Here is a 27,321-nt window from a genome sequence, read left to right on the forward strand (position 1 = left end):
CATCACATCTTTAGACCCTCACCCCACCCCCAGTAGACTCATCTGGTGTCAGGTGAGTTCTGGTGGGAAGCATGCAGGGTCTTCAGGAGGCTCTGCCATGCCCCAGCAGCTTAGCTATCCTCTGGCCTCTCAGCTGTCCTCCTCGCGGGGCCTGGAGCTGGCTCAGGGAAGAGGTGCTCATTCTAAAGGTTCCTTCCTGTTCCCCCCGTCTTCCTCTTCCCCTCCAACACAGAAGGACAGTGGGCAGCCGCAAGAGGAAGCTGGCAGCCAAAGCCTACTTGCCACTGCGGGCAAAGCGGCGGGCGGCCGAGCTGGCTGGACGCTGCCCCTCGGACAGCAGTGCGGAGGGGGCTTCAGGCCCCGAGCGGCCGGACGAAGGCATCGACAGCCACACGTTTGAGAGCATCAGTGAGGACGACTCGTCCTTGTCGCACCTCAAGTCCTCCATCACCAACTACTTCGGTGCAGCAGGCCGCTTGGCCTGTGGGGAGAAGTACCAGGTGCTGGCTCGGAGGGTCACCCCCGAGGGCAAGGTGCAGTACCTGGTGGAATGGGAGGGGACCACACCCTACTGACTGGCCCTCGGGGGGTTTCAGGAGCCCTGCAGACCAAAGGAGGGACAGCAGAAGCCATAGGTTCCCCAGTTTTCTGTGGGCTGCGGTGGGGCAGGGAAGCAGGACAGAGCTCCAAGTGCCTGGCTGAGGCTAAGGTGCCCTTCCTGCCTGGCGGAGGCCAACGCTGTGCCAGTCCTGCCCGTGGGCCTCCTCAGGTCTCTGATCCTCTGCCTTGTCTCGATGCCCCACAGCCTGTCAGTGTCTCTACACACTGCTACACCCCTTCAGCTCACTCTATGCTCCTCTGGTGTCCCCCCGGCTCTCTGACTTTCCTCCCAAGGCCTCCGTCTTCTCCAATTCTGAGTCCCTCTTCCTGTCTCACCCCTGTGAGTTTGTTGGTGTGCACATCTGTCCCTCCACTGGATTCCTTCCTGCCTGTTCCAAGCGGCCAGTCCTCCTGTCATAGAGCCCACAAGGGCTGTAGGATGGCTTGTTGTAGCAGACGCCCAGAGCCGAGGAGTCAACAGCACCAGCACCACAGCCCCCACAAAGGCTCCAAGAGCCAGTTTTGGAGTTCACATAAGTCGCCTTTTCCGGCATAAGCCCCCACGCCCCTACCCCATGACTTTGATGCCATGGAATGGACTACGGCTTTGCTGAGGAACCCGGGGGGTTCTTCCACCCTCACACCCACCACAGACAGCCAAACACAGCTAATAAGCATCCATTACTTCACACTGACGCTTCCAGCTGCACTCATCTCCACACAGCCTAACCACCATCTGTCCCTGTTCACAGACATACACACACAACTACCCAGTCCCTCCAGGGTCGGCCTGGCTCCCGTCCTTGGCTTTTTCATGGCCCTTTCCAGGGACCATATGCTGCAATGAAATGTGAAAGCCCAACCCCAGCCTCCATCTCCGTCTTTAGCCCAGGAGCCAACATGCCTGCCCACCCCCTCTACCCCAGGAAGGCCCAGGAGACTCCTGGCCTCTGCCACACCCCCTCCTCGGATGAGACAGCGACAATCACTCTTTGGGATAGAATGGGACTCCTAGAGGGCCTGTATGGTCCAGTCTCCTCAGAGAGGATGCTTCTGTCAACAGGGAACGTTCCACAGGATTCCTACAACTAATGTTCAAACTTGGCCCCATCTGGAGGAACCAAAATTGGAAGGGGAGGGGGAGTTACCTCTCATTTTTGCTGCTTCCAGAGATACTAGAAACTGACTGCCTGATTGGAGAGTGGAAAAAGTGCCTTGACTGGGGACAGGGGCAACCGATGGGAAGCCAATGTCAGCAGCTGCTGCTCTGGCCCCTGGCGTGGCTGGCTTCTGCTGGTCCCCAAAGCCAAGGGGAAGGCCTTGTTCAAAGCCAAGGTGGGTGGGAATAGGCTGCAGGCCGGAGGAGAAGATGGCTTTTCCCTGCTTAGGCCTACCCCCTCCCCACTGTGAGTGGGCAGGAGTCCCTGAGGTAGGTTAGACGCCCCCTGCTTTATACTTCAACTCCTCTAGTGCCTTTGAAGAGACCTCACCTCCTGCACACAGCCCACCTATGGGAAAACTGGGGTTGGGCCTAATGCTCCGCAGCCTCAGCTCCACAGCTGCTACCACTGAGGCCCCCTGCCTGGAGCCTGTGGAAAAGGAATGAGGCCAGCCCCAGGCTCAGCAGGCACGCAGGACCCACATCCAATCTATGGCTTCCTGCTGGCTCTGGGCCTGTTTTCAGGGTATCTGCACAAGCCTGGGTGAGCAGGGCCTATTCCAGTACCTTTCCTATTCAAACTCCCCAGAGGCTATTGAAAGGAGGGAAGCAGGTGCCTTTGCCACTTGGGGAGACAGCCCAAAGCCTATGAAGGTCACCCAGATTCCCACCCCAGCATTTCATTCATGCCAGATAATAGCTGCAATACTGCCAACTGACCTTATAACCCTGTGCACCTTCTAAGATTTATGGTTTTGAATTGCTGCTTTTAATAACATTTGTTATATTAAAGATATAATGAATGTGTGTGGTTTACAGTGATCACTCTCCCTCTCTCTGAGAAACTGCCTTTCTTCCCAGTGGTGGTTTGTGGGCTGCTGGGAGACAGCAGCAACAGGCTCTGGCTCCTGCTCTTGGCTTCCTGGAAGTTAGGTGGCAGAGGCTGGAGTGATCCGGCCACCCTGTCATTCCTCTCACTGAAGGCAACGTTTTTGCCCTTACCATCAGAGTGGTGGATGCCTTCCCTACTGCGAATAGGTACCGAACCCGTGCAGAGAAAAGACATCAGGTGAAGGCGCAGAGGTAAAACACAGGAAATGAACTTGGGCTCAGAACTGACTTGTTCCAGTGCTAAATGGACTTGCGATGCTGGAACTCTGGCCAGAGCCCTTTACCTCTGTTTTCTGAGCCCTCAGTGTCATGTTAGTGCCTGCCAGGCTCCTGATGCTGGGAGGGAACCCTGCACATACAAAGGAACTTTGAGAAGTTTGTGGGAAATGCATACTTTGGAAAGACCACGTATGGGTTTCAAAACAGATGGACTCGGGAAACAGGGCCCTCCAGGCTGAACAGCACACACTGCTCTGTGGTGATTCAGCTCAGTGTCTCCAAGCCCCTGACAACGAGAAACTGCCTACACTTCATTCTTCATGCTCTTCTCCTTGTTATGGGGTCTCTGGGAAAACATTTTTTACTAGACATATTAAAATCTTAGTAGTTTTTACAAAGAACTGTAATATTTAAAGACTGGGGAATGCCACAGAACATTTATTGTGTGGTATTCAAATAATGTAACATTCACGTATCCTAGAAAGGTTAACGGCAACTTTGTCCAAATCGCCAATTCATTTTGTTTTCAAAATGTTTCTTAGAGCACTACTTAAAGAATTTGTATAAAAAGTGTACATAATATATATAAGAGTGTTCAAAACATTAGCTCTGAGTCAAGCACACACATTTATAACATGGCAACAGCCTAAAAACAAGACCAAGTGACAGTTACTGACATTTCTCTCTTACAAGCTCTTGTCTTGGTTCTCTTAACATTCAACTTGCCAAACTGACGTTTCCTGTTCTTGGCTTGCCCATAGTGGCCCAGAGAGCTGGTCAACTTTGACACTACCAAGGCAAACAGTTTTCTGATAACACACAGAATGAGCATAGAAAATGAATCCATCAAGGCCACAATCCCCTTTGAAATCAATCCTACATGAAGACGATCCATGGAAAAGTTGTTGGGTTCTGCCTATCCTACAACTTAAAAGTAACCAGTTCTTGTAAAGATAGCTTTGGTTGTTGACATCCTGGAAACATTAGTTTTGTAGCCAATCACTTTGCAAGAGCTCAAAGATGTTCAGACATGTCTCCGGCCTTGAGCAGCTCACAGCTGGGGAACACAAGCTGACTGTGACACATAAAGATAACAAACTCAAAGGCCAAAAGGATTTCCTCCCTGCAGGGAGCCAGTCAGCCCAGAGAGCAGGTAACACATTTGTGCAGATGGGCATTGCCGGCAGACAGGCCATGAACTTGAATAATATATAAACTGAACTTTATCCCAAAAGCAATAGAGATGGGTCATGGGTCATTTGGGGTCCCTGGGACATTTTAGGTAGGGTTTATTTTTCACCAAAAAAAAATTGTGTATGATTATATGTATCAGAAATTTACCCATTATAAAAAGCAAGAGATCTCACCACCATCACCCTCCTTGCTCTTCCCCTGAGGCAGCGCCCTCCTAAAAGCATGACCCACTGCATACACCCTCTGGAGCTCAGGACCTCAGTCTGAAGTCCCCACAAGATTTTCACACAAGGGTTTTTGGAGACCCAGCCATATGTTATCTGGGTGGGTCAGGAAGGTCTGACAAACGTGACAGGTGTCAAAGCTAGAGCCTGGTCCCACCTTTCCCACATACCTTCCCTTGAGGAGAAACCCGGGAGATCACAGCTGCCTGAGGACCCTTCCCCAAAACTGCCTGCCATCTCCACAGGGCAGAGCTACCTTGTGGCAAGCTCATGTAAGGGGCGTGGGTCCGCTCTCTTGTACCACTTGGCTCTGCAGCTTCCACCTTCCCTGGTCTCTTCCTGCCTGTGCAGCAGGGACAGAGGAGCCCCAGTCCTGAGCTACCTGGGCTGTTCCACCTGCAGCCAACACAACACCATCCTTACACCTCCCTGACATTTGGCTTTCTCCAATATTGCACCCACAGAGAGCAGCCTACAGCAGTAAGCTCACAAAGCCTTCACAAACTTTTTTTATTAAACCATTTTTTAAAATACATTTTAAAAAAGTGTACCTGAACACTGGTAGAAATTTGAGTAGGAGACCTCTGACCTTTACCCCTCTCTAGGCAGTCCCCACTTGGTCAACCCTGGGGCTTTGTGGAACCTGAACAACACTGGCCTAGCGGTTTCCAGGCTCTGCTTCTGTGATTAAGGGAGAAGGCAGCGGAGTGGCTCAGAACTTCCTCACCATCACAATCTCTTGATGGCTCTTGTAGATCAGGAAGGTATCAACTCCCAACTCCCAATATAGGGTGCTGTGTCTCAGTGCTAATATTCCCCCACCCAATCATTCCCAATACCACCTCTGAGATTCAGGAGCTACTAAGCCTCTAGATCAAAGAATAATCTTGAGTCCTGAAATTCTGCCATTAGCAATGCATCCATCAGGATAGAGCAGTTGTCAGTACTCCTGGGAAGAGGCAACCATCCCGCACCTCCAGCAGGAGTAAGGTCCCCAAGCCCATTCCTCCCCAGAAGAACAGGAAGGCAAACATACCCCAGGCACTCAGGGTAAGCCAGGTGACTAAAAAAGGTGAACTCACTCTCCCTGCTTCCTCTGCGCAGTCCCTACATACAACCATCCTTGCCTTTCCACCTTCTGGCCACATTAGAGCATGAAGCACTCACAAACACATTTCCTTGTGCTCCTGGTTGGCCTGACTGACCCAGCCTTCTCTTCTTGCCTCAGGATCTTGGGACCTTCAGCCTCCACAGGATAGGTGGTGCCTCTATGCTGACAGGAACCTGGACTCTGGAGAAGCTGGGAAGCAACAAGAGGCTTCCTTTTCCCAAGATTGCAGCTGATGGAGGCCGAACCAATGAAGTTGGCCACACACGCAGAAGCTTCTCCCACTTAGTCTTCCTCCATACCCTCCTCAAGCCACTTTAAATACCGTACATCTCCATGGTCCATGGGAAGACTGAAGACTTCCGGGATTTCAAAAGGATGGACCAACCTAGGGAAAGAAAGCACACCCCGGCGAGGGATGATGATTAGAACCAACCCATGCTAAACAGCCAGATGGCCAGCTCCCTGGAGGACTCCCTACAGTCTGCTGTGGCCATCCTGTCCTGCGGTGGCTCAGCACCCCCGAGCCCAGGTCTCATCTGTTAACAGGTGGGCCAGATAGCTTTAGGGGCTCACAGATATGGGCTCAAACTCCAAGTCTGCCCTGAGTAACTGTGGGAGAGACTAGGGGAAAGTTACTAAATGTTTTCTTCAAAGGCCCCTGAAATACAAGGAAATAAGAAAAACCACATGATTGGGTTGTTGAGGGTTAAATAAAGCAAGGTATACAGACCACTGACCATTATATCAACTGGCACTGCATGCATTCAATTATCACTCTCCCATAAGATTGCTGTTCCTTTCCCAAACAACCCTCTCCCAACTCTTTTGAGTTCTCTTCCCCACCTAGAAAACTTTCCTTGCTCCTACTGGTCAGTCAGATGTTGCTGTACCCCCTCGAGACCCAGCTTAACCACCAATCTTTTCTAAGGAGCTTTCCCTGAGCTCTCAAGCCTACAGTAACCTCTGTTTCCTCTTCTGTTTATTTCCCCTGGCCCTCATCATGTGGTACAAGTTCCCTTTGCTTTTCTGGGCTGAGGAAACATGAGGACTTGGATCTCAGCTCCCCATCTGTCTAATGAGGGTTCATGTCTGTGCTTCCCATCTGTTAAGTGAAGTACTTCACAGTTCCAACACACATAACAATCTATTAGTATGATCCTGATTTTATAGATGGGGCAGTTGAGACATACAAAGTATTACTATCTTGCAGGCACTTACGCTACAACTAGCAAGTGTGAGGTGGGTGTGTTTTGACATGGGTCAAGCTCTGAACCACGACAGTGTCCACCAGTAAAGCTGTAATTTCTCAACAGTGATGGCTCTACCAGAGGTGTCTCCTTTCCTCCCTTGTGCTGAAGTGGTGCTAGGGGGACCTTTTCCATAGCTAGATATGCACAGAATCCTAGTTCTTCCAGACATGATGTGAAGGAATTTTATCATCCAGATAGATGGCTCACACCCTTGGCTATACGTCAGAAGCAACTCAGTCCCCACTCCAGCCAACATAAATCAGAATGTGTGAGATGGACCTACACTGGTATGTTGGAACATATCACTAAGTGATTGTGATACTTAGCCAGCATTGAGAACCACTGGATCTGACCAGTGCTTCTCTCTCTTTTTTTTTTCTTTCTTTCTGTTTTTTTGGCAATCCTCTAAATTTTTTTTTTTGATGATTTTTACATAGCTAGTTAGGGTGATAAGGGTCAAGAGCTACAGGAAAGTGAGTGAGACCATTATTTCCACATTCTCTTTGTTTCCTTCCTGTATCTGGGGGAAGAGCGGTGATAAGTGGAGAAGCCACACACATCCTCCCAAACGCCTCTGTATGCTTGAATGGAGGACAGTCACAAGGCACTACCCCAGGGTCCCCAATGTGGGGCATGCTCCAAGGGTCTTGCTCAAGAGGTTTTGATAGTTCATCAGTTCTGAATTACTACCGATCTCACCACTCCAAACACGATGAAATCTCTCCAGAATCCATTGGTTGATATAGTCCACCTTAGAATTTTTGCCCAGATATTCAAATTGATCTACTACCCCAGCCAAGTGTTGGCAGTGAATATCTAGACTAGTGGCTTTCAAAGAGAAGGCTGCTGGCCTTAGGAGTTCTTTGAGACTCTTCATGGGGTCCACCAGTCAAACCACTTTTGAAACAATTTTAATTCATCATTTACCGTTGTATTGGGCTGACAGTTGGACTGACGGTAGCTGATGGAATGCAACAATGGGTGAAACTGCAGCCACGTTAGCATGAGCCAAGACAGTGCCATCAACCTGTACTTGGTGTCATCATGTTTTTCCCCAGCACACTTCCACCGCAGTTTCACTTGACATTATGGTCAAGTTATACAAGATTTTATTTGTATTAAATGTCATCCCTTGAAAAAAAATGACCTTTTCAACATTCTGTGTGGTAAAATGGGAAGCACACAGAAAGCATGTCTGCTCTATGCCTAGGTTCACTGGTTGATATAAGCTTGCCGGAGTCACAGACTAGTCACTCTGGGGTGAGCACCATTTCGCTTGCACCCTGAATAAACCAGTCTGCTGTTTTAAACAATTACTTCACTATTGGGGAGAAATTTTCCCAAACACAAAAGTATGATGCTCAGATGAAAACACCGTAGAGCAAAAACTGTTGCCAAGGATGAAATTCCTATTCTTCAGCAAAAACTAAAGTTTTGGAAATTTTGAATTAATCACTATCAGCTTAAAAATCATACCAACATTTAAAGATGCTTTTGAAGAGAGCTCATTGTCTTATTAAGCCAAATTCTACAAAAAAAAAAAGTCAGACACTATCATCCTCACTTAATTCATTTATAGAAAATATGGTTACTTTCCATTAAAATACATTATGTTAGTACATAATGGTCTCAGTTAATTTAAATGAATTAAAAATTTTAAATCTCTCAGCCCTAATGTCTGACATAATAAGCACTAATGCAAACCACAAATAAAATTATTTAGTCTATCAGTCTTTATGCATGTAAAGGCATTCTGAGGCTAATATTTTGAGGCCTACTGGTTTGAACCATCTTATTCTATGAAACCTAATTTACATATGGACAATCTGAGGCTCACAGAGGGACAAGGACTTGTTCAGGGGCATACACAGGTTGGTGGAGAGACCACACATCTCCACTTGGCAAGCTCACTCACTTGGTACCCAGTCCAGCCCAGGCTGGCCCCGTGGTAAACACATGCGAGGAGAGGCAGCCTTACCTGATATAGCTGGACAGCAGAAGGACCTTGGAAGTCTTTGTTTTTATTAACTGTGAGAGAAGAAAACACAGTCACTGCTGGTAGCACCCGGGCCCAGCTCTGCCACCGCACCTTCATCTGGCTGTACAGGAGATAGCACTCCTCCCACCCAGCTCACCAGGCCCTGTCACCAGCAATTTTTTTAAAAAGATCTATTTTATTTTTATTGGAAAATCAGATATACAGAGAGGAGGAGAGACAGAGGAAGATCTTCCATCCACTGATTCACTCCCCAAGCAGACACATGGTTGGAGCTGTGCCTATCCAAAGCCAGGAACCCAGAGCCTATTCTGGTCTCCCACACGGGTGCAGGAACCCAAGGCTTTGGGCCGTCCTTGACTGCTTTCCCAGGCCACAAGCAGGGAGCTGGACGGGAAGCGGAGCTGCCGAGATTAGAACCAGCGTCCATATGGGATCACAGCGTGTGCAAGGCAAGGACTTCAGCCACTAGGCTACTGCGCCAGGCCCTATCACCAGTAATTTTACAGAAAGGCCTTGGTCTCAGCCCGCGATCTCCTTCCCTCACTCTAACCCCATCCTCACTCACCAACAGGATCTCAGTGGCTTCTTCAATTTCTCCTTTCCAAAAGTATCTGGAGGAGAGAACAAAATCCAATTATGATGTTTACAAGAGGAGCCCAGTGGAGTGTCACCTGGCCTAAGTAGGTGATTGAGGAGACACTTAAAAAATCTGTCTAAGTCTACAGAAAGTCTTGAACTGACCAGATCTCCAGAAGTCATTCAGCCCAACCATTCTGATATGGCTGGAACATTCCTGGAGATGGGAGGTTCACCACCACTCAAGGCCTACAAGTGAGATGTTTTACTGTTGTGGTATGCTACCATCTGCCTCTGGCTTTCTTCCTTAACAGGCTGCAGGAAGGCACACCCTAACTCAGCCCAGAAGAAATTTCTGGGTCTTCTCACCTCCAAACTGGGCAGATGAATGCTAAGGCCTTCTAGGCCTTTTGCGCTGTCAGTATGGTTATTTTTTTGTTTTTTTGCTTTATTTTGTTTTTGTTTATAAGATTTTATTTATTTTTACTTGAAAGGCAAATTTTACAGAGAGAAGGAGAGACAACGATCTACCGTCTGTTGGTTCATTCTTCAAATGGCCACAATAGCCAGAGCTGAGGCAATCTGGAGCCAGGAGCTTTTTCTGGGTTTCCCAGGTGGGCACAGGGTCCCAAGGCATTTGGCCATCGTCCAGTGCTTTCCCAGACCACAAGCAAGCAGCTGGATGGGAAGTGCAGCAGCTGGGACATAAATTGGCACCCATGTGGAATTTTGGCACTTCTAGCTGGAAGGATTAGCCAATAATTGAGCCATTGTGCCAAGCCCTCCTCTAATCCTGCCCACCTTCCCCTCCACTGCCACGCACTTGCACTACTTTAACACTGACTCCTAAAGTCAACTGCCCATGTATCCACTGGCAAACAAAAACTCAGTTCATGGGTAAAAGTAAGCTTCATTAAAGGGCCAAAATTTTAGAAGCTGAAAAGTCAGTGAGAATGTTCAGCAGACAGTATGAGAACAGCATCACAGGAGAGGAAAGAAATTTAGCATGGAAAGACCATGGACACTCAGGGCAAACCATGGATGTCAAGGCTATGGGCCTGTCTGTGTCCCAGGACCGTGGTAAAAGGATTGATCACAAGCAAAAAGGAACATGTGGCTGAATGAAATTCCAGCCAAGTCCCCAGACACAGGCTCCTGGATGGGCTGAACATGAATTACCTGTATGTACAACCTTTGTAAACTCAGAAACGTGGACCCCACTTTCACAGAGACTGAGTGGACCTGGGTTGGAGCTCCCAGGTCAAAAATGTGGCCATACCCTGGTGCCATACGCAGCTCTAGATGGTGTCCACCACTCAGCGAATGACAGCATCGGGGGTAAAGGTGGCTTTTACTATATAGCACTTTCTTCTTCTTGTCTACAAAAAGCACATTCTTTCTCTCTCTTTTGGGAGTAGAGAAGGAAAGAGAATGATTAGGTGGAACAAGACATAAAACTCCTGCACAGCCTGTGCTGGGATGCAGAAATACCCTAACAAGGAAAACGGTGAGGCCAGGCTTCTGCAGTCTGAAGGAAAGACAGCCAGCACCTGTGCAGCCATGCACATATGCTGAATTCCAAATTTTTTCCAAGAACCCCAAGGCCACAGAAATCGTTTTCTCTGAGCCTTTCAAGTGCCAGGCTGTACATCGAATACCTGATGACTTCTACCTTCTATCAGGAACCGTTAGATGGACCCCCTACTGCTGTTACTCAACTGCACCCCCTCTCAGCAGGAAGTACCCAATAACGGACAATGACGTCCTGTTTCCCTAAACAGCTGGGGTCCAGTCCTCTGTTTGGAAATATAGGAGCCAGATGGGATGATAGACAGTTAGGGTCTCCAGTTCCTGGTAAAACTGTCTTGTATACATGTAACATCTTAGCACTAAGAGATTCTTGAATGTTGGTATTTTCAACAATGCTTGTACATTGTTAATTGTATTACTAATTAAAGATTTGATTAGTTACTAGAAAGAGGGGGGGAATGAAGAACCTAGGTGTTTTCTGCCTTTTGTAATTCCTGCCCTAATGGCTTGGCTGGGGGCTGTGTGAACTCCAGGCCTGATAGTCTACGTGACACCCGGCAAGACACCTGGCAGGTCACGTAGGCAGACCACTCCTCAAGAAGGAGGTACCAGGTGTTTGATAAGATCCACCACCCTATAGCTCATCGATTTGTACTTTTTGAAAGGTGCTTGCTTCAAACCCACCAATAGAAGCTTGCTAAATCATGACTGTATAATTAATAGCCTGAAATGTATAAGAACTGGGGGCACAGGCTCTCGCTCTCTCTCTGGCTCGCGCGCTCCTTTTTGCTCTCCTTGCAGATCCTGCACCAGCCTTGGCTGTGGCTGCCCTTTCCCCTGCCCAGCCATGCTGGGCTGGGGGAGGTGGCTGGGAGACCAAGGTTAACCTGAATAAACCACCTTTATGCCTTAAAAAAAAAAAAGAAATTGTTTTCTCTGACACCCCTTCTTGGCTTACAAATATGAATATTTATTTGGCTGCTAATTTCTCATTACACAGAAGACAGAGTAGTCAGATTGCAAATTGTATGTAAATAACCTCAAATTACAATATAGGTTACTCCTTCTCTCCCCCCATTCTGCCCCCAACAGATGATCTTGCCTGTCAAAAGCTGTTAGCATCATTCATTTCAGTCTGTTTGTGTATCCGTGAATCTCTATGTTTAGGGGTCTCTATCGTTACAAATTTAATATTTGCTTAGGCGCTACGTCATAAAGACAAAACCTATTTTTTATAATTTCTGTTCATTAATAACTGAATTTTTCTTTCTTGCCCACAGACAATTCTCTGGCCATTTGTTTTCTATCATGTGTATATTAGGATGGAATGCCTAACATGACTTCCTTGCTAACAACAGGTTAACTAATTTGATCAAAAAATGTGCAAAACAAGATTATCTCTAAACTGTAGTGTCCCCCTTCCCTTCTCTACACAAAAGCTACTTTTGCTTCTCTTCAATGACATGAACCCACGAATGGATTCACCTCCTCTAAACATCAGTTGTCAACTGCTGACCGATTAAATGTCACCGAGTTACTTTTTGACAACCCTGGTTGGTTCACTTGCTTCCCACCAGCCAGAACCTGACCCTAGGATTCCCCCTCCCCCCGAGTGACTGTGCAAAACTCACAGTGAAGCAGCTCTGGGCAGGATGTTCACAGAGGCAGCCAGCTTCTTATCCAGTATTGCTCTAAGAAAAAGAGAGAGGATGGCAGTCACAAGGGAAGAGCCATGATCTTCAGCGATGGGGGATTACCCAGGAAACCAGAGTCTAAATGGGCAGCTGCATGGTTTGGGTGTCCCCTTGCCCTCATAGTCATATGTCATAAACATAATCCCTTGATTCCTATATTAATGATATTTGAGGGTGGGATTTTAGGACTTGATTAGGATTAGATGAGGTCCTGAGCATGGGCACTGGTGGCTTCATAAGAGGAGGTGCGCTTGCTCGTAGCTCCAGGCAATACACTCCATGTGTGATGCAGCAGGAGGAAGACCCTTACCATGCTAGTGCCATGCTCTGGGACTTCCCAGGCTGTAGAGCTATATACCAAACACGCTTTTATTATTTGTAAATTAGCCAAATCTGTGATGGTTCTAGCAACGGAGAATGGACATTAGACATCACCTCATGACCCTCCTCCCTCCAAGTAGCATATTCTATAACCATCATACACTGCCCTGAAGACAAAGTAGATTTTGTTTTAGCATTTATTTACTTATTTATTTGAAAAGCAGATTTCCAGAGAGACAAGAGGAGAGAGAGATCTTCATCTACTGGTTCACCCTCTAAATGGTCACAAATAGCCAGGGTTGGGGCAGGCTAAAGCCAGGGTTTCTTCCAGATCTCCCACGTGGGTGCAGGAACCCAAGGACTTGGGCCATCTTCTGCTGCTTTTCTGGGCACATGAAGAGGGAGTTGGATTAGCTCCCTGCCTGTGGCCTGGGAATGCAGTCGAGGATAGCCCAGAGCTTTGGGAGTCTGCACCCACGTGGGGGACCTGGAAGAGGCTCCTGGCCTCGGATTGGCTCAGCTCCAGCCATTGCGGCCGCTAGGGGAGTGAATCATCGGATGGAAGATCTTCCTTTCAGTCTCTCCTCCTCTCTATGTGTCTGCCTTTCCAATAAAAATAAATAAATCTTTTTTTTTAATTATTTATTATTTAACTTCAGTAATTACATTGTATTATGTGACACAGTTACATAGATACTTGGGTTCTCCCCACCCCTCCCCAAACCCTCCCACCATGGTGGATTCCTCCACCTTGTTGCATAACCACAGCTCAAGTTCAGTTGAGATTCCCCCATTGCAAGCGTATACCAAACATAGAGTCCAGCATCTTATTGTCCCGTCAGCGTGGCCTAGTGGCCAAGGTCCTCGCCTTGATCCCATATGGCCGCTGGTTCTAATCCCGGCAGCTCCACTTCCTCTCTATCTCTCCTCCTCTCAGTATATCTGACTTTGTAATAAAAATAAAATAAATCTTTAAAAAAAAAAAAAAAAAAAAAAAAAGGGCTCGGTGGTGTGGCCTGGTGGCTGGGGTCCTCGCCTTGATCCCATGTGGCTGCTGGTTCTGGTCCCGGCAGCTCCACTTCCTCTCTGTCTCTCCTCCTCTCAGTGTGTCTGACTTTGTAATAAAAATAAAATAAATCTTTAAAAAATAAAAAAAAAAAATCTTTTTAAAAATAAAAATAAATAAAAATAAAAATAAAGAGGGAGTTGGATTAAGAGTGGAGCATCCAGGACTTGACCCGGTGTCCACATGGGAGAATGGCATTGCACACTACGACACCAGCTCCAAAACAGACTTGTTTCTAAGTTCTTCTCTGGGTAAAGAGAAATGGAAAAGTACCCAGGAGAAAGCAGTTTTAAGGACAAGCTAAGGCTGCTTAAGAAACGGGGATTAGGGCCCAGCGGCGTGGCCTAGTGGCTAAAGTCCTCGCCTTGAATATGCCGGGATGAGAAATAGGGCGCTGGTTCTAATCCCGGCAGCTCCACTTCCCATCCAGCTCCCTGCTTGTGGCCTGGGAAAGCAGTCGAGGACAGCCCAATACTTTGGGATTTTGCACCCATCTGGGAGACATGGAGGAAGTTCCTGGCTCTTAGCTCCTGGCCCCAGATTGGCACAGCACCAGCCATTGAGCTCACTTGGGGAGTGAATCATCGGATGGAAGATCTTCCTCTCTGTATCTCCTCCTCTCTGTATATCTGACTTTGTAATAAAAATAAATAGATCTTAAAAAAAAAAAAAAGAAACGGGGATTAATCAACAACAGATTAAAAGAAGTCCTGGGGCTGGGCTGGGGTTATAGCACAGGTTAGGCTACCTATTGAGACAACAGCACCCCATATGGACACCACTTTGGTTCCCAGCTGCTCCATTTCCAATTCAACTCCCTGCTAATGTGTCTGGAAAAACAGTCAAAGACAGCCCATGTGTTGGCCCCCTTCACCCACATAGGAGATTCGGAAGAAGCTCCTGGTGCAATCCTAGAGACTGCAGCCACTCACTGAGAAATCAACTGGCAAATGGAATCTTTCTCTCTTTCTCCCTCCTTCCCTCTCTAAACTCTGCATTTTCAAATAAAATAAATGGATCCAAAGAAGGGAAGAGAAGGGGAGGAAAGGAAATGGAAGGAAAAGAAAGGAAGAAGAGAGAGAGAGACAGACAGACCGACCAACAGACCTGGGAATCATTTCCAAGCTGTTTTTCTTTCCCTTCAGTACTCTCTGAGCATCTATTCCAAGGTAGGCACTTCTTCTCCACCTGACGCTCAGGTCCAGGCTGTACAACTAGAGAACTTGTTCAACATTCACCACGTTTCATTATTCTACCTTGTGTTGTTAACTCGGGAAATTCACCTGGCTGATATTCAGTGCTTCTGACCTGAAGATACTCACCAAGTATCTCAAAAGTTTATGGGAACAGTGGAATTCAAAGATGACTTTATTTGGATGCAAAGAAATTGTAGACAAGATAAAACTTTTTCATAATATGCATTTTCCATAAACTTTTTCAAGATTCCTTGTATAGCTGACACAATTCCAAACCAAAACAAAAAGAAAGAAGAAAAGATTATGCAATGATTATCTAGTATTTGTCTTGGCACAAACATTTTTCACCTTTAAGGTTTCCACCAGAGCTCCAAGAAGCCCATCATTCCTTTTGTAGAGTCAAACACTTTTTGCCACAAACCAGGCTGAAATTCCTGGTCAGATGATCTTAAAATTTCATCCAGCTTCCAATCCCGAGGTCTCTGAGTCCCATACAGAGTGCTGGTGAAAACAGCAGGATCACCACCAAGTCTTCAGCAACCGGAGAACCAAGAGTAGCCAAGTAGCCACTCCCAGCAGCTGGGCCCTCAACAATCATGCTCATCTCTCAGAGGGCCAAGGGGGCCCTGCTTGCATTCTCTAAAGTGCTTGGACTCTAACAAACCAACGTTATCTAATCCTTGATCACAACTCCCTCCTTTCCTTGGCTATTGCCAAGAGAACTGCCTTATTTCCTCTTCCCCTGAGTCCCAGGCTGAACAGTACTCTAGTTTAAGGTTCTATATTAATATAACATTACGATCACTGTGGTCTATCTGCCAAGTTCCAGGAGCTAAATCAATCCCTGATTGAAAAGAAAGACATACGGCACAAATTTGTGAAAGTAGCTCCTCCAGATGTCATTCAATTACGTAATGGGAAATTACTTCCTGCTGGGTCTGAAGGTGACAAGCCAACAGAGGGCAGTAACGGCTCTAGAGAAAACAATCGCGTTGCCTTAAAGTCCTTTCCAACCTCTCCCAGAACTTGGAAGAATGTGCAGAATTGTACAGGAAGACTATTACTCACAAAGCCCCCTATGGCCAAAAAAGAGACAGAGAGAAAAGACAGAGGACACTGATAACTCAGTTTTACAACAGGCACCAGCAGTGCAAGTCACACTTAAGCCCAAGGAAGCAGCAGCAGGAAGCACAAAGCTGCCAGGGCTTCTAGAAACTAGCAAGGTCATGGACTAGCTACATGGTATGGCTCTCTCGGCATTTATAATAATTGTGATTCTGCTAGACCCATTTTTAAAAACAGATTTGTTTGTATTTGAAAGGCAGATGTACAGGAAGAGGAGAGACAGAGATCATCTATCTGCTGGTACACTCCCCAGATGCCTACAGCAGCCAGAGCTGACCAGTCTGAAGCCAGAAGCCTGGAGCTTCTTTCATGTCCCCCACGTGGGTACAGAGGCCCCAGAACATGAGTCATTTTTCATTGGTTTTTCAGGCACATTAACAAGGAGCTGGATCAAAAGTGAAACAGCTAGGACTCAAACTGGCTCCCCTATGACATGCCACCACCACAAGTGGACACTTAACCCACTATGTCATGGCGTCAAACTCTAAATTCATTTTTGGTATCATTAATTTCACACTCAAAAATGTGGATTATCGAGCTTCTCAAGCAAAGAAAAAACAGCGAGTCTTACAACATCAGCTGTGCAGTCCTGCAAGCTCACGCGGAGTGGGGGCCGAGCAGCAGCTACTGCCTCTCGGCATGAAGTCTATCAGTGCTCCCCCTACGCTCTCTTTCCTGCTGAGGCCTTGGCAGGAAAGGTCACCATCTACCATCACACTTGGCTGCTACATCCTGGTTCGCCTTGACTCACTGAATGCACCTGCCGGCACCGTCGGCATTTGTGTTTGTGACCTGGGCCCTCCAGTTCCCTCTTCTTTGCGTGAGACTGAAGCCCAGAGAGCAAAGGGAGAGAGCCAAGTCATATCTGGAGGTGGTAACAGGGAATACAGGAAACCAGGTATCTTGACTCAACTTTTTCACCCAAGTATCTACAAGAGGCTCCTCTAGTCAATGGTGACTCTACAGAGAGGCTGAAGAACATTGCCAGGGGCCAGAACTGAGGGGCAGCAGGTCAAATGCAAAAGACTGAAGAAGAAAGGACATCACACTTTTACCAAAAGACCTGGTCCCAGTGCCACTTCTGCAGCTGAGGTGGGGTTCCTGCTGACTCACTCACCTCTGTAGGGCGTTCTCCATCATGCACCCCTTTATGCTCCTTCCACAAGTCTTGGAAACTAAGCCTGGTTGCCTTTCTCCTACTCAAATAATAAATAATAATAATAATAATAATAAAATACTAAACAGAATAACTGGGGAAAGAGTCCCAGAGTTCCGTAACTGTAGATGCTATGTGGGGTTTTAGTTTAACTTAGTGGAACCAAAACATATGTCAGTATTCTGGACCCAACACATATGGCAGTATTCTCACTATACCAGATCCAAGAAATGACAGAGAAGATGTTTCCTCCAGTGTGTGCAAACAGCACTGAGGACACTTCCTGTAACAGCATCAGTGAGGAAGTCCTGGAAAAAACAAGGAAGCCCTGACTGTCCTGAAGCATGTAGGCACAGTGCCCAGGAGATGAGGGCAACAGGCAACCTCCTTCCATAGAAAGTCAGAGACAACCTCAGAGCAGAAGGGCAGGAGTGCAAACGCAGTAGGCCCTATCCCCCAGTCTCCTGAGGGCCACACAGATGAGCTGGGCTGTTCATCTCAATATAGTGAGCATGAGAATCCAGTACAAAGAGGTAAAGCAGTGTGCAAGTGATTAGTGACAGCCAGAGACAAAGACAAGAATACGCTGCTCTGTCCAGGGAAGCCCAGGCAGTAGGACGCCCAAGCCATGCTCTCACTGAAGGCAGTGAAACACAGTGCACACTCCTTGCAGCTGCTCGTGCACCTCCATACAAGATGTGATGAAAAGATGGGAGGTTCAAAGGAAGAATCACAAATCACTTCAGGGAAGACAAAAAAATTTTTTTGAAGATTTGTTTTTATTGCAAAGTCAGATATATACATAGAGGAGCAGAGACAGAGAGGAAGACCTTTCGTCTGCTGATTCACTCCCCAAGTGACTGCAATGGCCAGAGCTGAGCCGATCTGAAGCCAGAAGCCAGTTCTTCCAGGTCTCCCATGTGGGTGCACGGTTCCGAGACTTTGGGTCATCCTCAGATGCTTTTCCAGACCACAAGCAGGGAGCTGGATGGGAAGCGGGGCTGCCAGGATTAGAACCAGTGCTCATATGGGATCCTGGCGCATTCAAGGCGAGGATTTTAGCCACTAGGCCACCGTGCCAGGCCCAACAAACGAAATTTAACAAGCCAAAGAATTTACAGAACACACAGACCAGTTAATAAACCAATTTAAAAAATCAGTATTTTAAAATAAGTATGGGGTTGGACATTTGGCCTACAGTTTCTGACACCTGCATCCCATATCAGAGTTGCCTGGTTCCACTTGAAGCTCTGGCTGCTGATCTCAGCTTCTTGTCATGTGCACCCAGGGAAGCAGCTGATTTCTGCCACCCACACGGGAGACCTGGACTGAATTCCTGGTTCCTGGCTTCCAGGTGGACTGAGCTCCAGACACTTTGGCTGTCTAGGGTTAAACAAGAGGACAGAAGATTCTCTCTCTCTCTCTCTCTCTCTCTCTCTCTCTCTCTCTCGCTAACTGCCTTTCAAATAAATGTGCACCAAAAAAAAAAAAAAAAAAAAAGGGAATTAAAAGAACTTAAAATCATGTGTGTGTGAAGAATGCCGAATCATAAAGCAAGAAGGAACTGAAGTGCCAAATCCACTACCTTCCTGTCCATTAACCTTCAAGGCTGCATCTACAGAGTGGAAAAGGGAGAAAATTCTGACATTTACTAAGTATCTTTTACATTGCCTATAGTGAGTCTACTCTGTATGTATTTCCTATCATTTAATCTCTCAACAATTCTTAAGGCAGGTGGTATTGTACCCCTGCAAATTTAGGAAATTTACACTGAAAGGAGGGAAATGACTTGCCCAAGACCACCCAGTAAGTAGCAGCATCAAGGTTCAAACCCTGGCTTAATTCAAACCAAGTCTAGCCCACCTCTTTCCATCCTCGGTGGCTTCTAGAAAACCTCCTCCTTCTGAGTTGATGACAGTTGAGCTAGCAAGTAGGAGACCGGAATTCCCAACCCACAGGGTGACACTGTTGTCTGACCTTTACACACTGAGTAAGCCACCCAACCCTACAGGTCTCCCATCTGTTTTATCCCATTATGTGTCACTCAGTATCTCTAGGCCCAGCTGTAGCATGAGTCAGGGGAGCATTTAGCTATGTTCCTGTCACCTCAACCAGACAGGTGTGTTTTTGCCACTGGACCAAGGGGGTTGTCAGAACATAGAGAAAGATGCCAAGTAGCTTGTGGAGCATCCCGCACCTCCCTGAGCCATCAGGAGCCCTCTGGCCTCTTCACCTTACCTGGCAATGTCTTTGGCAATTTGCTCATTGGGACAGTTGACAAAGACAATGGAGTGGGTGCCAGAAACATAGCTGCCAGTGATAGCTGAGTGCAGCTGCAGGCTAATGGTTCTGAGCATGGGGTACATCAGGAAGGAAGTGGTCAGGATCTGTGTGGTGGGAAAAGGAGAGGAGGAGTCAGCAGAAACATCCCCAATCCAATGCCTTATAGCTCAGCAAGGCTGCAACCAATGCTGGGACTATCTTTTCATCCCCACTTCCCACCTGGAAAATAATTACCAAGATCTGCATTGAGCTTTAGTGCTTAAATCAAATTTTCCTGCTTCAGTTACCTTCCTCTGTATTATTGCTGACAGGAGAAGAGAATGGAGGCTCAAAAGTCAAGAAATTTGCTCAGAGAGTCTGTCCCCCAACTGGGGAAGCCATGCTCAAGACTCAAGTTTGGATGACTTGAAATCCATTTTTTTAATATATTAGACAAAACTGCTGCTGGAGGAAATACCAACTGGCATCAACTGAACTGCTATGCTCCTGGAGATTACAAATAAGCTCTTAAATCTATTGATGTAATAGAAAGTAACTTCACCTCCATTCATATGGTATATGTACCAGACACTGTCCAGTTTTATGGAAACCACAGGCTTGCAAACAGACTCCTTTTAAAGCAATGAAACCCGTGCTAATCTGAGAACTGCAGGGAGCAAGGCATGCAAAGGCTTCAAAGAGAAGGTGCTGAGTTGGATGTGAAATAATGAGGACTAGAGGAGGAGGGGGCACGTGGTGGGGGAAAAAAGATACTATGTGCGAACTCAACATTTGAGGACGCATGAAATAGTAAATCTGCAGACCCCTCAGCATACAGTGGAGGGTGAGTGTGAGGAAGTCAGGAGGAAATTAGCCAGAATTGAAAGCAAAGGGTCACACCAAGGGGTTTGAGGCCTGTACTCAGGTGAGAGTCTCAGCAGGTGAGTGATAATATGGTCAAACCAAATAGAGAAACAGAAATGGGCAGACTAAGAGTGAGCAGAAGGCAGCCTAGGTAGAAAGGCATTTCAATGACTCATGAAAAAGACATTAAAATCCTTAACCAAGGGAGTAGGTAGTTGGCACCATGATTCAATGCCACTTAGGATGCCAGCATCCCACTGTTGTAGTATCCAACCCAGTCTCCTGCTAAGGCACACACCTTGAAAAGCAGCAAGTAATGGTTCAAGTATTTGGGTCCCTGTTATCCACAGGGAAGATCTGGATAGAATTTCAGGCTCCTGAAGACGACCTGGCCCAGCCCTAGCTGTTGGAGCTGTTTGGGGGAATGAATCAGCAGATCGAAGAACTCTCACTCAGCTGTTCAAATAATTAACATAAACCAAAACAAATTATTGGCTAAGAATCATGTGCAAAGATCAAACTTTTCCTACTATTTTAAGAGAAAACATATAAAATATAGGAAAATGAACATGAGGACACCTTCCATTCCAGGGTTCCCTGCTTCTGGCGGGGACGACAGGAGGAGGGGGTGGGATACAATACAATGGAGCTATTAACGGATAGCAGGAACTTGCAAGGAGTCAGACTGTGGCTTAGGAGAGGCTGAACAAGAGCCTGCTTCTCTCACCTCGGCCCAGGCTCACGCTCTGCTCAAATGCACCTCTGTCCTCCCACTCCTTCACAGTATTGCCTGGGTCCTGGCTCCTCATTCCTGGCATGGCCTGAGAGGTGTTTTTATGTCTTTAGCTTCAGTATGACTGCAGGCCTGTCTGGGTTGGGTTTCGCATTCCTTCCCTCTCTCCCACTCATGTCTCCAATTCAGCACACTACATTAGTCCTCTGAAGTAAAACAGGGATCGTGCAAGAAGGAAAAAAAGAAGAAGAAGAAGAAGAACCAGGCATTTCAGAAAAGTTTTACTGATTTTTTTAAGATGACAATGTGAATCATACCATAACGGGGGGGCGGGGGGGCGGGGAAGCACTATGAAGCAGAATTTTTATAAGATTTATTTACTTTTATTTGGAAAGGCAGATAGAGAGAAGGAGATACAGATAGAAAGATCTTCCATCCTCTGGTTCACTCCCCAAGTGGTTTCAACGGCTAGAGTCGAGCCAATCCGAAGCGAGGAGCCAGAAGCCTCTTCCAGGTCTCCCAAGCGGGTGCAGGGTCCCAAGGCTTTGGGTTGTCCTTGACTGCTTTCCCATGCCACGAGCAGGGACCTGGATGGGAAATGGAGCTGCCTGGACTAGAACTGGCACCGATATGGGATCCCAGCACATTCAAGGCTAGGACTTTAGCTGTTGGGCCACTGCACTGGGCAGAAGCAGAATTGAAACCCTAGGTCCAGGGCAGGCATTTGACATGGCATGAAAGATGCTGCTGTAGGATGGGTACACCCCACCAGAGCACTCAAGTTTGAGTCCTAGCTCTGTTTCTCACGCCAGCTGCTTGCTAACGTGCAGGAGACAGCTCAAGCCATTTGGGCCTTGCTACTCACAAAGGAAACCCAGACTGAGTTTCCAGGCTCTGGCTTTGGCCTGGCCTTGCCTTGTGTGGACATTTGGAAAAGTGAAACGCCAGATAGAAGCCATCTGTCTTTATCTCCTCTACCTTCCAAATAAGTGTAAAAAATAAATAAATAAAAGAATTTGAAAAGTTTTAAATCCTAAGGCCAGTATTGCTAGTTGTCCGTAGCCTTTGGTAAATTACTTCTTCTCTCCCTTCCATAAACATTCAAGATTGGAAATCGTGACACTTGGCTATGTATTTCACCAATGCCAAGGGTTCAAACAAGATAAGGACAGCGACTTGTGATCATTGATTCAAGAAACGGACTGGGCTTTGTTCACCATTGTTCCTTCCAGCACCGTTCATGGCACATGGAAAGGCCTCTGTAAGTACAGACTACAGTCACTCCGGAAAATCTGCTTGGGGAGACTTGACTCCCAGGCACATTCGGCAATGTCTGGATACCGTATCTCCATCGCCAGGACAGCAGGAGAGGTGCTGCCGGCATCAGTGCAGACGGGACTACTGCTAAACGTGCTTCTGACCACACCACAACACATAGTCCCTTTCTATGCCTCCTCCTCCTCATGTGCGTATTTTCAGCATCCTACAGCTCCTGGCAAAGATTATATGCCTGGAAAATGCTTGTGGGCCACGTCAGCAACATGTCAGAAGCAGGAGAGTTCAACATGATATCGTGCTGGTCTACAACAGACTTTATAGTAATGCAAAATCGATGGGAAATGCAAACATCACAACACGCCCTAACCTTTTTCATGACAGGAAAAAGAGTTTCAACAGATTTTAAAGAAAAGTTTCTTTAGGATGGCATTTTTTTTTTTAATTTCTTTTACTACAGGTCTTTCTTTTTTTTAATTTACCCCATCCTTAGAAAACACTTCATGTGTAACTTTGTGATGATTTCCTATTTCATGTGTCTTTCTCTCCCAGCGTGTCTGCATCAGGAGGCTGTGGTGGATCGGACTTCCTGTGGGAAGGCAGAAGTGGCCTCACCAATTTACCTATCCTGGTGGCACAGAACTTTTCAACCACCTAGGATCAAAAAATCTGTAAATGCCTTCAAAATGAATACAACACTGAGTCTGCACATTTCCCTAGAACTTAAAAAAAAAGAGTCCCCTTAAATTTCAAAGGGGGAAATCACCCGCAAAGTGAGCAACAGAGCCAGGCTCCAATCCATGGCTTCTGATTCACCACCACAGAGCTTCCCACCTCTCCCCTCCACTACTGGGATTACTCTGCACCCACCTAACACCTGCCAGTTTAAGGTGGTTCTGAGAGGAGAAAGAGGCCCCAGGAAACCGCAGGCAAGTGAGGTGTAACTGCAGTTTCAAAAGAAAAGGAATCTATCTGGGGCCACTAAGTTCTCACAACTTCCCAGGACTCCCCTTTTCTCCACTCCAGCTGGGAAACCCAATCCAGGCCCCTGTCCCAAGGCAGGGAGGGCAGATGTGTGGGGAACCTTGATAAGTCACTCCCACAATCCCCAGGACACCTAGAAGTGTCTCTAAGCTTTTTCCCTGCTAGCCTCTTGCCTGCCCCCAGTCCTAGCCCAGAAGCAATGCAGACAGACTTTCACCATTATTCCCGCCCCCCACCCACCCACCAGATGAAGCTACAGAGTGCGGTGGCACAGCGTCACAGCACAGGACACTCACCAGCAGGCATAGAAAGACAGAGGGCCTCGGACAGCCTGGCGGAGCGCACCAAGCGCTTGGCTTGTCCATGGCGTCGCTGGTAAATTAGGGATACCACGGCAGCGAATGACGCTCTCGGGCTAGGTGCGGCTGCTGGGCGGGCACCGTCCTTAACGGCCCTCTCTTAGTGCCACCTGTGGCCTGCTCCGCCCCGCCCCAGACCCGCTGCCTGCCCTCGGGCACGCCCCCTCCCCCCCCCCCCCCCTACCCCGCCGGCACCAGCTCACTCCATCCCGCCTCAGCCCTGCAGAAGACTGTAGAGGGAGCCCACAAGAATTTTCACCGGGCACTCCTTACTTTAGAAATTCACAGCTCCGGCGCCACAGGTGTGCCTGCAACCCTGCAAAAATCTATTTTCCCATTCAAACAAAAATCACAGAATTCTCAGAGTCGTACAGGACACAAGACCCTCAGAAACCCACAGACTACATAAGCAACTCAACCACTCAAAACAGCTTCTCTGTTTCCACCCGTCCATCAGGATCTTCCTGCAAGTCTCCCGTGCCTTAAGGCGTGCTTGCTACCTCCTTCTCTCCTCGGTGAACCCACTGCTCTTGCCAGGTTGGCTGCTCCAGGTAGGCTTTCCCAGAGTTCATCCCACAGTCCTCCCCCATAATGCACTTGGCGGCCACTTCAGTTGACACAGTTGGTTAATGTTAACCATGGAGACTTGCAAACAATAAAAGCAGCAAACCAGCTGTGGCGCTTTGGGATTGCACAGCTCACCACTGCCAGGCTTCCAAAAAAAAAGTTTTTTTAAGATTTATTTATTTTTATTGCAAAGTCAGATATACAGAGAGGAGGAAAGACAGAAATATCTTCCGTCCAATGATTCACTCCCCAAATGACCAAACGGCTGCTGCTGTGCCAATCTGAAGCCAGGAGCCAGGAACTTCCTCCATGTCTCCCACACAGGTGCAGGGTTCCAAGGCTTTGGGTCATCCTTGACTGCTTTCTCAGGCCACAAGCAGGGAGCTGGATGGGAAGTGGGGCTGCTGGGATCAGAACCGGCGCCCATATGGGATCCTGGCGCATTGCAGGCGAGGACTTTAGCTGTTAGGACACAGCGCCGAACCCCATGGGCTTCCAAATTCTTCATCCCTTTTCTTAAGGTGAAATAGCCAAACTTAAAAATGGTAGCAGGTGCAGGTGTTTAGTGGTTAGAAGCATGTGGGTTCAATCCCTGGCTCCAGCTTTCCACTGATGAAGACCCTGTGAAATGGTGGTGACAGCTCAAGTAACTGGGTCCCTGTCATTCACACAGGAGACCTGGTTTGAGTCCAGGCTCTAGGCTTTGGTTGGTCACTAGGGGAATGGAGAGGAATGAGTCTGAATAAGGGCAAATAACAAATAAATACTCTAAAAACAACAATGGGGAGACTGCACAAAGACACACACATGCTAAGTGTTCTGTATCTTATGGTGTTGATGACTACATAAGTATTCTGAATTCCAACCAACTGCACACTTTTTTAGACGAATTTCACTATGTAAGAATTAGATCTTATGGGTGCGGTGCAGTAGCCTATTGGCTAAAGTCCTCGTCTTGCACATGTCAGGATCCCATTTGGGTGCCAGTTCATGTCCAGCTCCCTCCTTGTGGCCTCAGAAAGCAGTCGATGACAGCCCAAGCTTTGGGACCCTACATCCACATGGGAGACCCAGAGGAGGTTCCTGGCTCCTGGTTTCAGATTGGCTCAACTCTGGCCATAGCAGCCACTTGGGGAGTGAGCCAGTAGATGGAAGATCTTCCTCTCTGTCTCTCCTCCTTTCTGCACATCTGACTTTCCAATAAAAATAAATATTTGTTAAAAATTGTACTTTAGGACTGGGGCAATGGCTCAATAGCTAAATCCTCACTTTTCAAGTGCCAGGGTCTCATATGGGTGCCAGTTTATGTCCTAGCTGCTCCATTTCCCTGCTTGTAGCCTGGAAAAGCAGTAGATAATGGCCCAAAGCCTTGGAACCCTGCACTCACGTGGGACACCCCATGGAGGCTCCTAGCTCCTGACTTGGGATCAGTTCAATTTCAATTGTCACGGCCACTTGGGAGTCACCCAGTGGATGGAAGATCTTTCTGTCTCTCCTTTCTGTAAACCTGCCTTTCAAATAAAAATAAGTAAATCTTTTTTTAAAAAAATGTGCTTTAAGTCCACTAAGTCAAAATCATACCTTTTTCTCTAAGAATGTGCACTATGAGTGACTATTTACCTTATATCCTGGGATGTCCCCTTTTCACCTAATGTCTGTTGAACGACTGAATGATAACGATGACTGGTTAGTTTAAGAATGATGCTAGTGACGAAGGTGATATTGGGCTAACAAGAAAAGCATGATGAGATGAGTTACTCTCTGGAAGCAATCCTCTTTTATTCAACTCAGGCCCTGCTTCTCTCTCTAGATTCAGTTCCAAGGTTAGAATCCACAAGTCCAATTTTACAATTAAGGATTTCTTTCAGTGAACTTAAAGTGACTTCGACAATTCCTTCAGATACAAGAGTCAGGTGCCGCAGTCTAAGGGCCCAGAGTCATCTTCTGGAAGCTTCTTCATCTTTACAAGTTTCTTCTCAAGTTCTAATTCAGACTGATACCTCCCCTCAGGCTCTACACCTTCTTCTATCATCTGTACCTTCCTTACCTTCCTTCAACGCCTTGGTTTATGCTAAAGACTCAATTGGCTGATTTTTTTTTTTTTCTAAAAGGCCAAACTTCAACCCAGGAAATACCAGTGAACTGCAGCATTCATGAAGTCTGAGCCCCAAACACAGCAATCGACTTCCTTGGGCTTAGCTTGTCTGCGGATGCAGGTCCTCCTGATCTGTGGATACGAATCCTCTCAATGATCACCAAACTGAAACTTGGAGGAGCTCATAAATTCTAATGTGCTTGCTAATGATGAGTTTAAAGTGCATTGGATTCTTTGGTCTTTGAATTTTTCAGATTCTATGATCTTTTCAACTTCTTCACTTGCTCTAGGAAAACACAACTAATCATTCACAGCATCCTCCCAAAGTTTTCACCAGAATTTGTTAAAGCACGCCTCATCTCTTGTATTACTGCCATACCATCAGCAGTGTTGGAATGCTGCCATGTTTCTTTCAAAGTAAGGGTCCCCCCCCACCACCAACCCTCTGCAGTCAGCAAAGTGGTCAAACATATGTGTTGATGTAATACCTCCTGAATGCTTCTGGTATGCCCTGGTCCATGCCATTCCAAGGCAAAAACATAATATCAACATTTAAAGGAACCCAGGAATCCACGTGATTGGGGCCTCTGTCCACAATTAACACTGAGTTAAACAACTTTGGGCTTCATTGGATAAAACTCCTGCGGGGCCAACCCCCAAAGAGGCTAGTGGTTACTGATATTCTCAAGTGTGATTGCCAGAAAGCAGAGACACAGCTTTGGTTACTCCAAAAGACAGGGAGACCAGGGTCTTTATAATGCATTAACTTTTTTTTGTCTTCGGAGGCACTGGGACAACGTTAACCACTTCTAAACTGTTTACGTGTCTATTTTCCTACATTATAAGGAGGCCACACTTCCAAAATTGGCTC

At 47.1% G+C, this 27,321-nt stretch overlaps 2 protein-coding genes across 5 annotated transcripts in view; one reads left to right on the plus strand and one right to left on the minus strand.

Moving 5' to 3' along the window:
• PHF19 (PHD finger protein 19) overlaps window positions 1–6,088 on the plus strand; it is a 20,781-nt gene extending 14,693 nt beyond the window's left edge. The window contains exons 15-16 of one of the 3 annotated variants that reach the window (XM_058672237.1): window positions 233–500; window positions 5,516–6,088. In XM_058672237.1, coding sequence (XP_058528220.1) covers window positions 233–500; window positions 5,516–5,716 — 469 coding nt within the window. In that variant the 3' untranslated portion in view covers window positions 5,717–6,088. Of the gene's footprint in view, window positions 1–232; window positions 2,582–5,515 lie in introns of those variants that run through there. The other 2 variants (XM_004594961.3, XM_058672238.1) reach the window with 2 other exon arrangements.
• The window catches only part of LOC101531466 (protein CutA homolog), a 22,407-nt gene continuing 739 nt past the window's right edge, over window positions 5,654–27,321 (minus strand). Inside the window, exons 1-6 of one of the 2 annotated variants that reach the window (XM_004594960.2) lie at window positions 23,726–23,886; window positions 19,550–19,698; window positions 12,385–12,444; window positions 9,213–9,258; window positions 8,627–8,676; window positions 5,654–5,783 (exon numbers count right to left, since the gene is read on the minus strand). In XM_004594960.2, coding sequence (XP_004595017.2) covers window positions 5,681–5,783; window positions 8,627–8,676; window positions 9,213–9,258; window positions 12,385–12,444; window positions 19,550–19,698; window positions 23,726–23,794 — 477 coding nt within the window. In that variant the 5' untranslated portion in view covers window positions 23,795–23,886 and the 3' untranslated portion in view covers window positions 5,654–5,680. Of the gene's footprint in view, window positions 5,784–8,626; window positions 8,677–9,212; window positions 9,259–12,384; window positions 12,445–19,549; window positions 19,699–23,725; window positions 23,887–27,321 lie in introns of those variants that run through there. The other variant, XM_058672240.1, reaches the window with a different exon arrangement.

The sequence above is a fragment of the Ochotona princeps genome, chromosome 14 (assembly GCF_030435755.1).
Source record: "Ochotona princeps isolate mOchPri1 chromosome 14, mOchPri1.hap1, whole genome shotgun sequence".
Lineage (NCBI taxonomy): Eukaryota > Metazoa > Chordata > Mammalia > Lagomorpha > Ochotonidae > Ochotona > Ochotona princeps.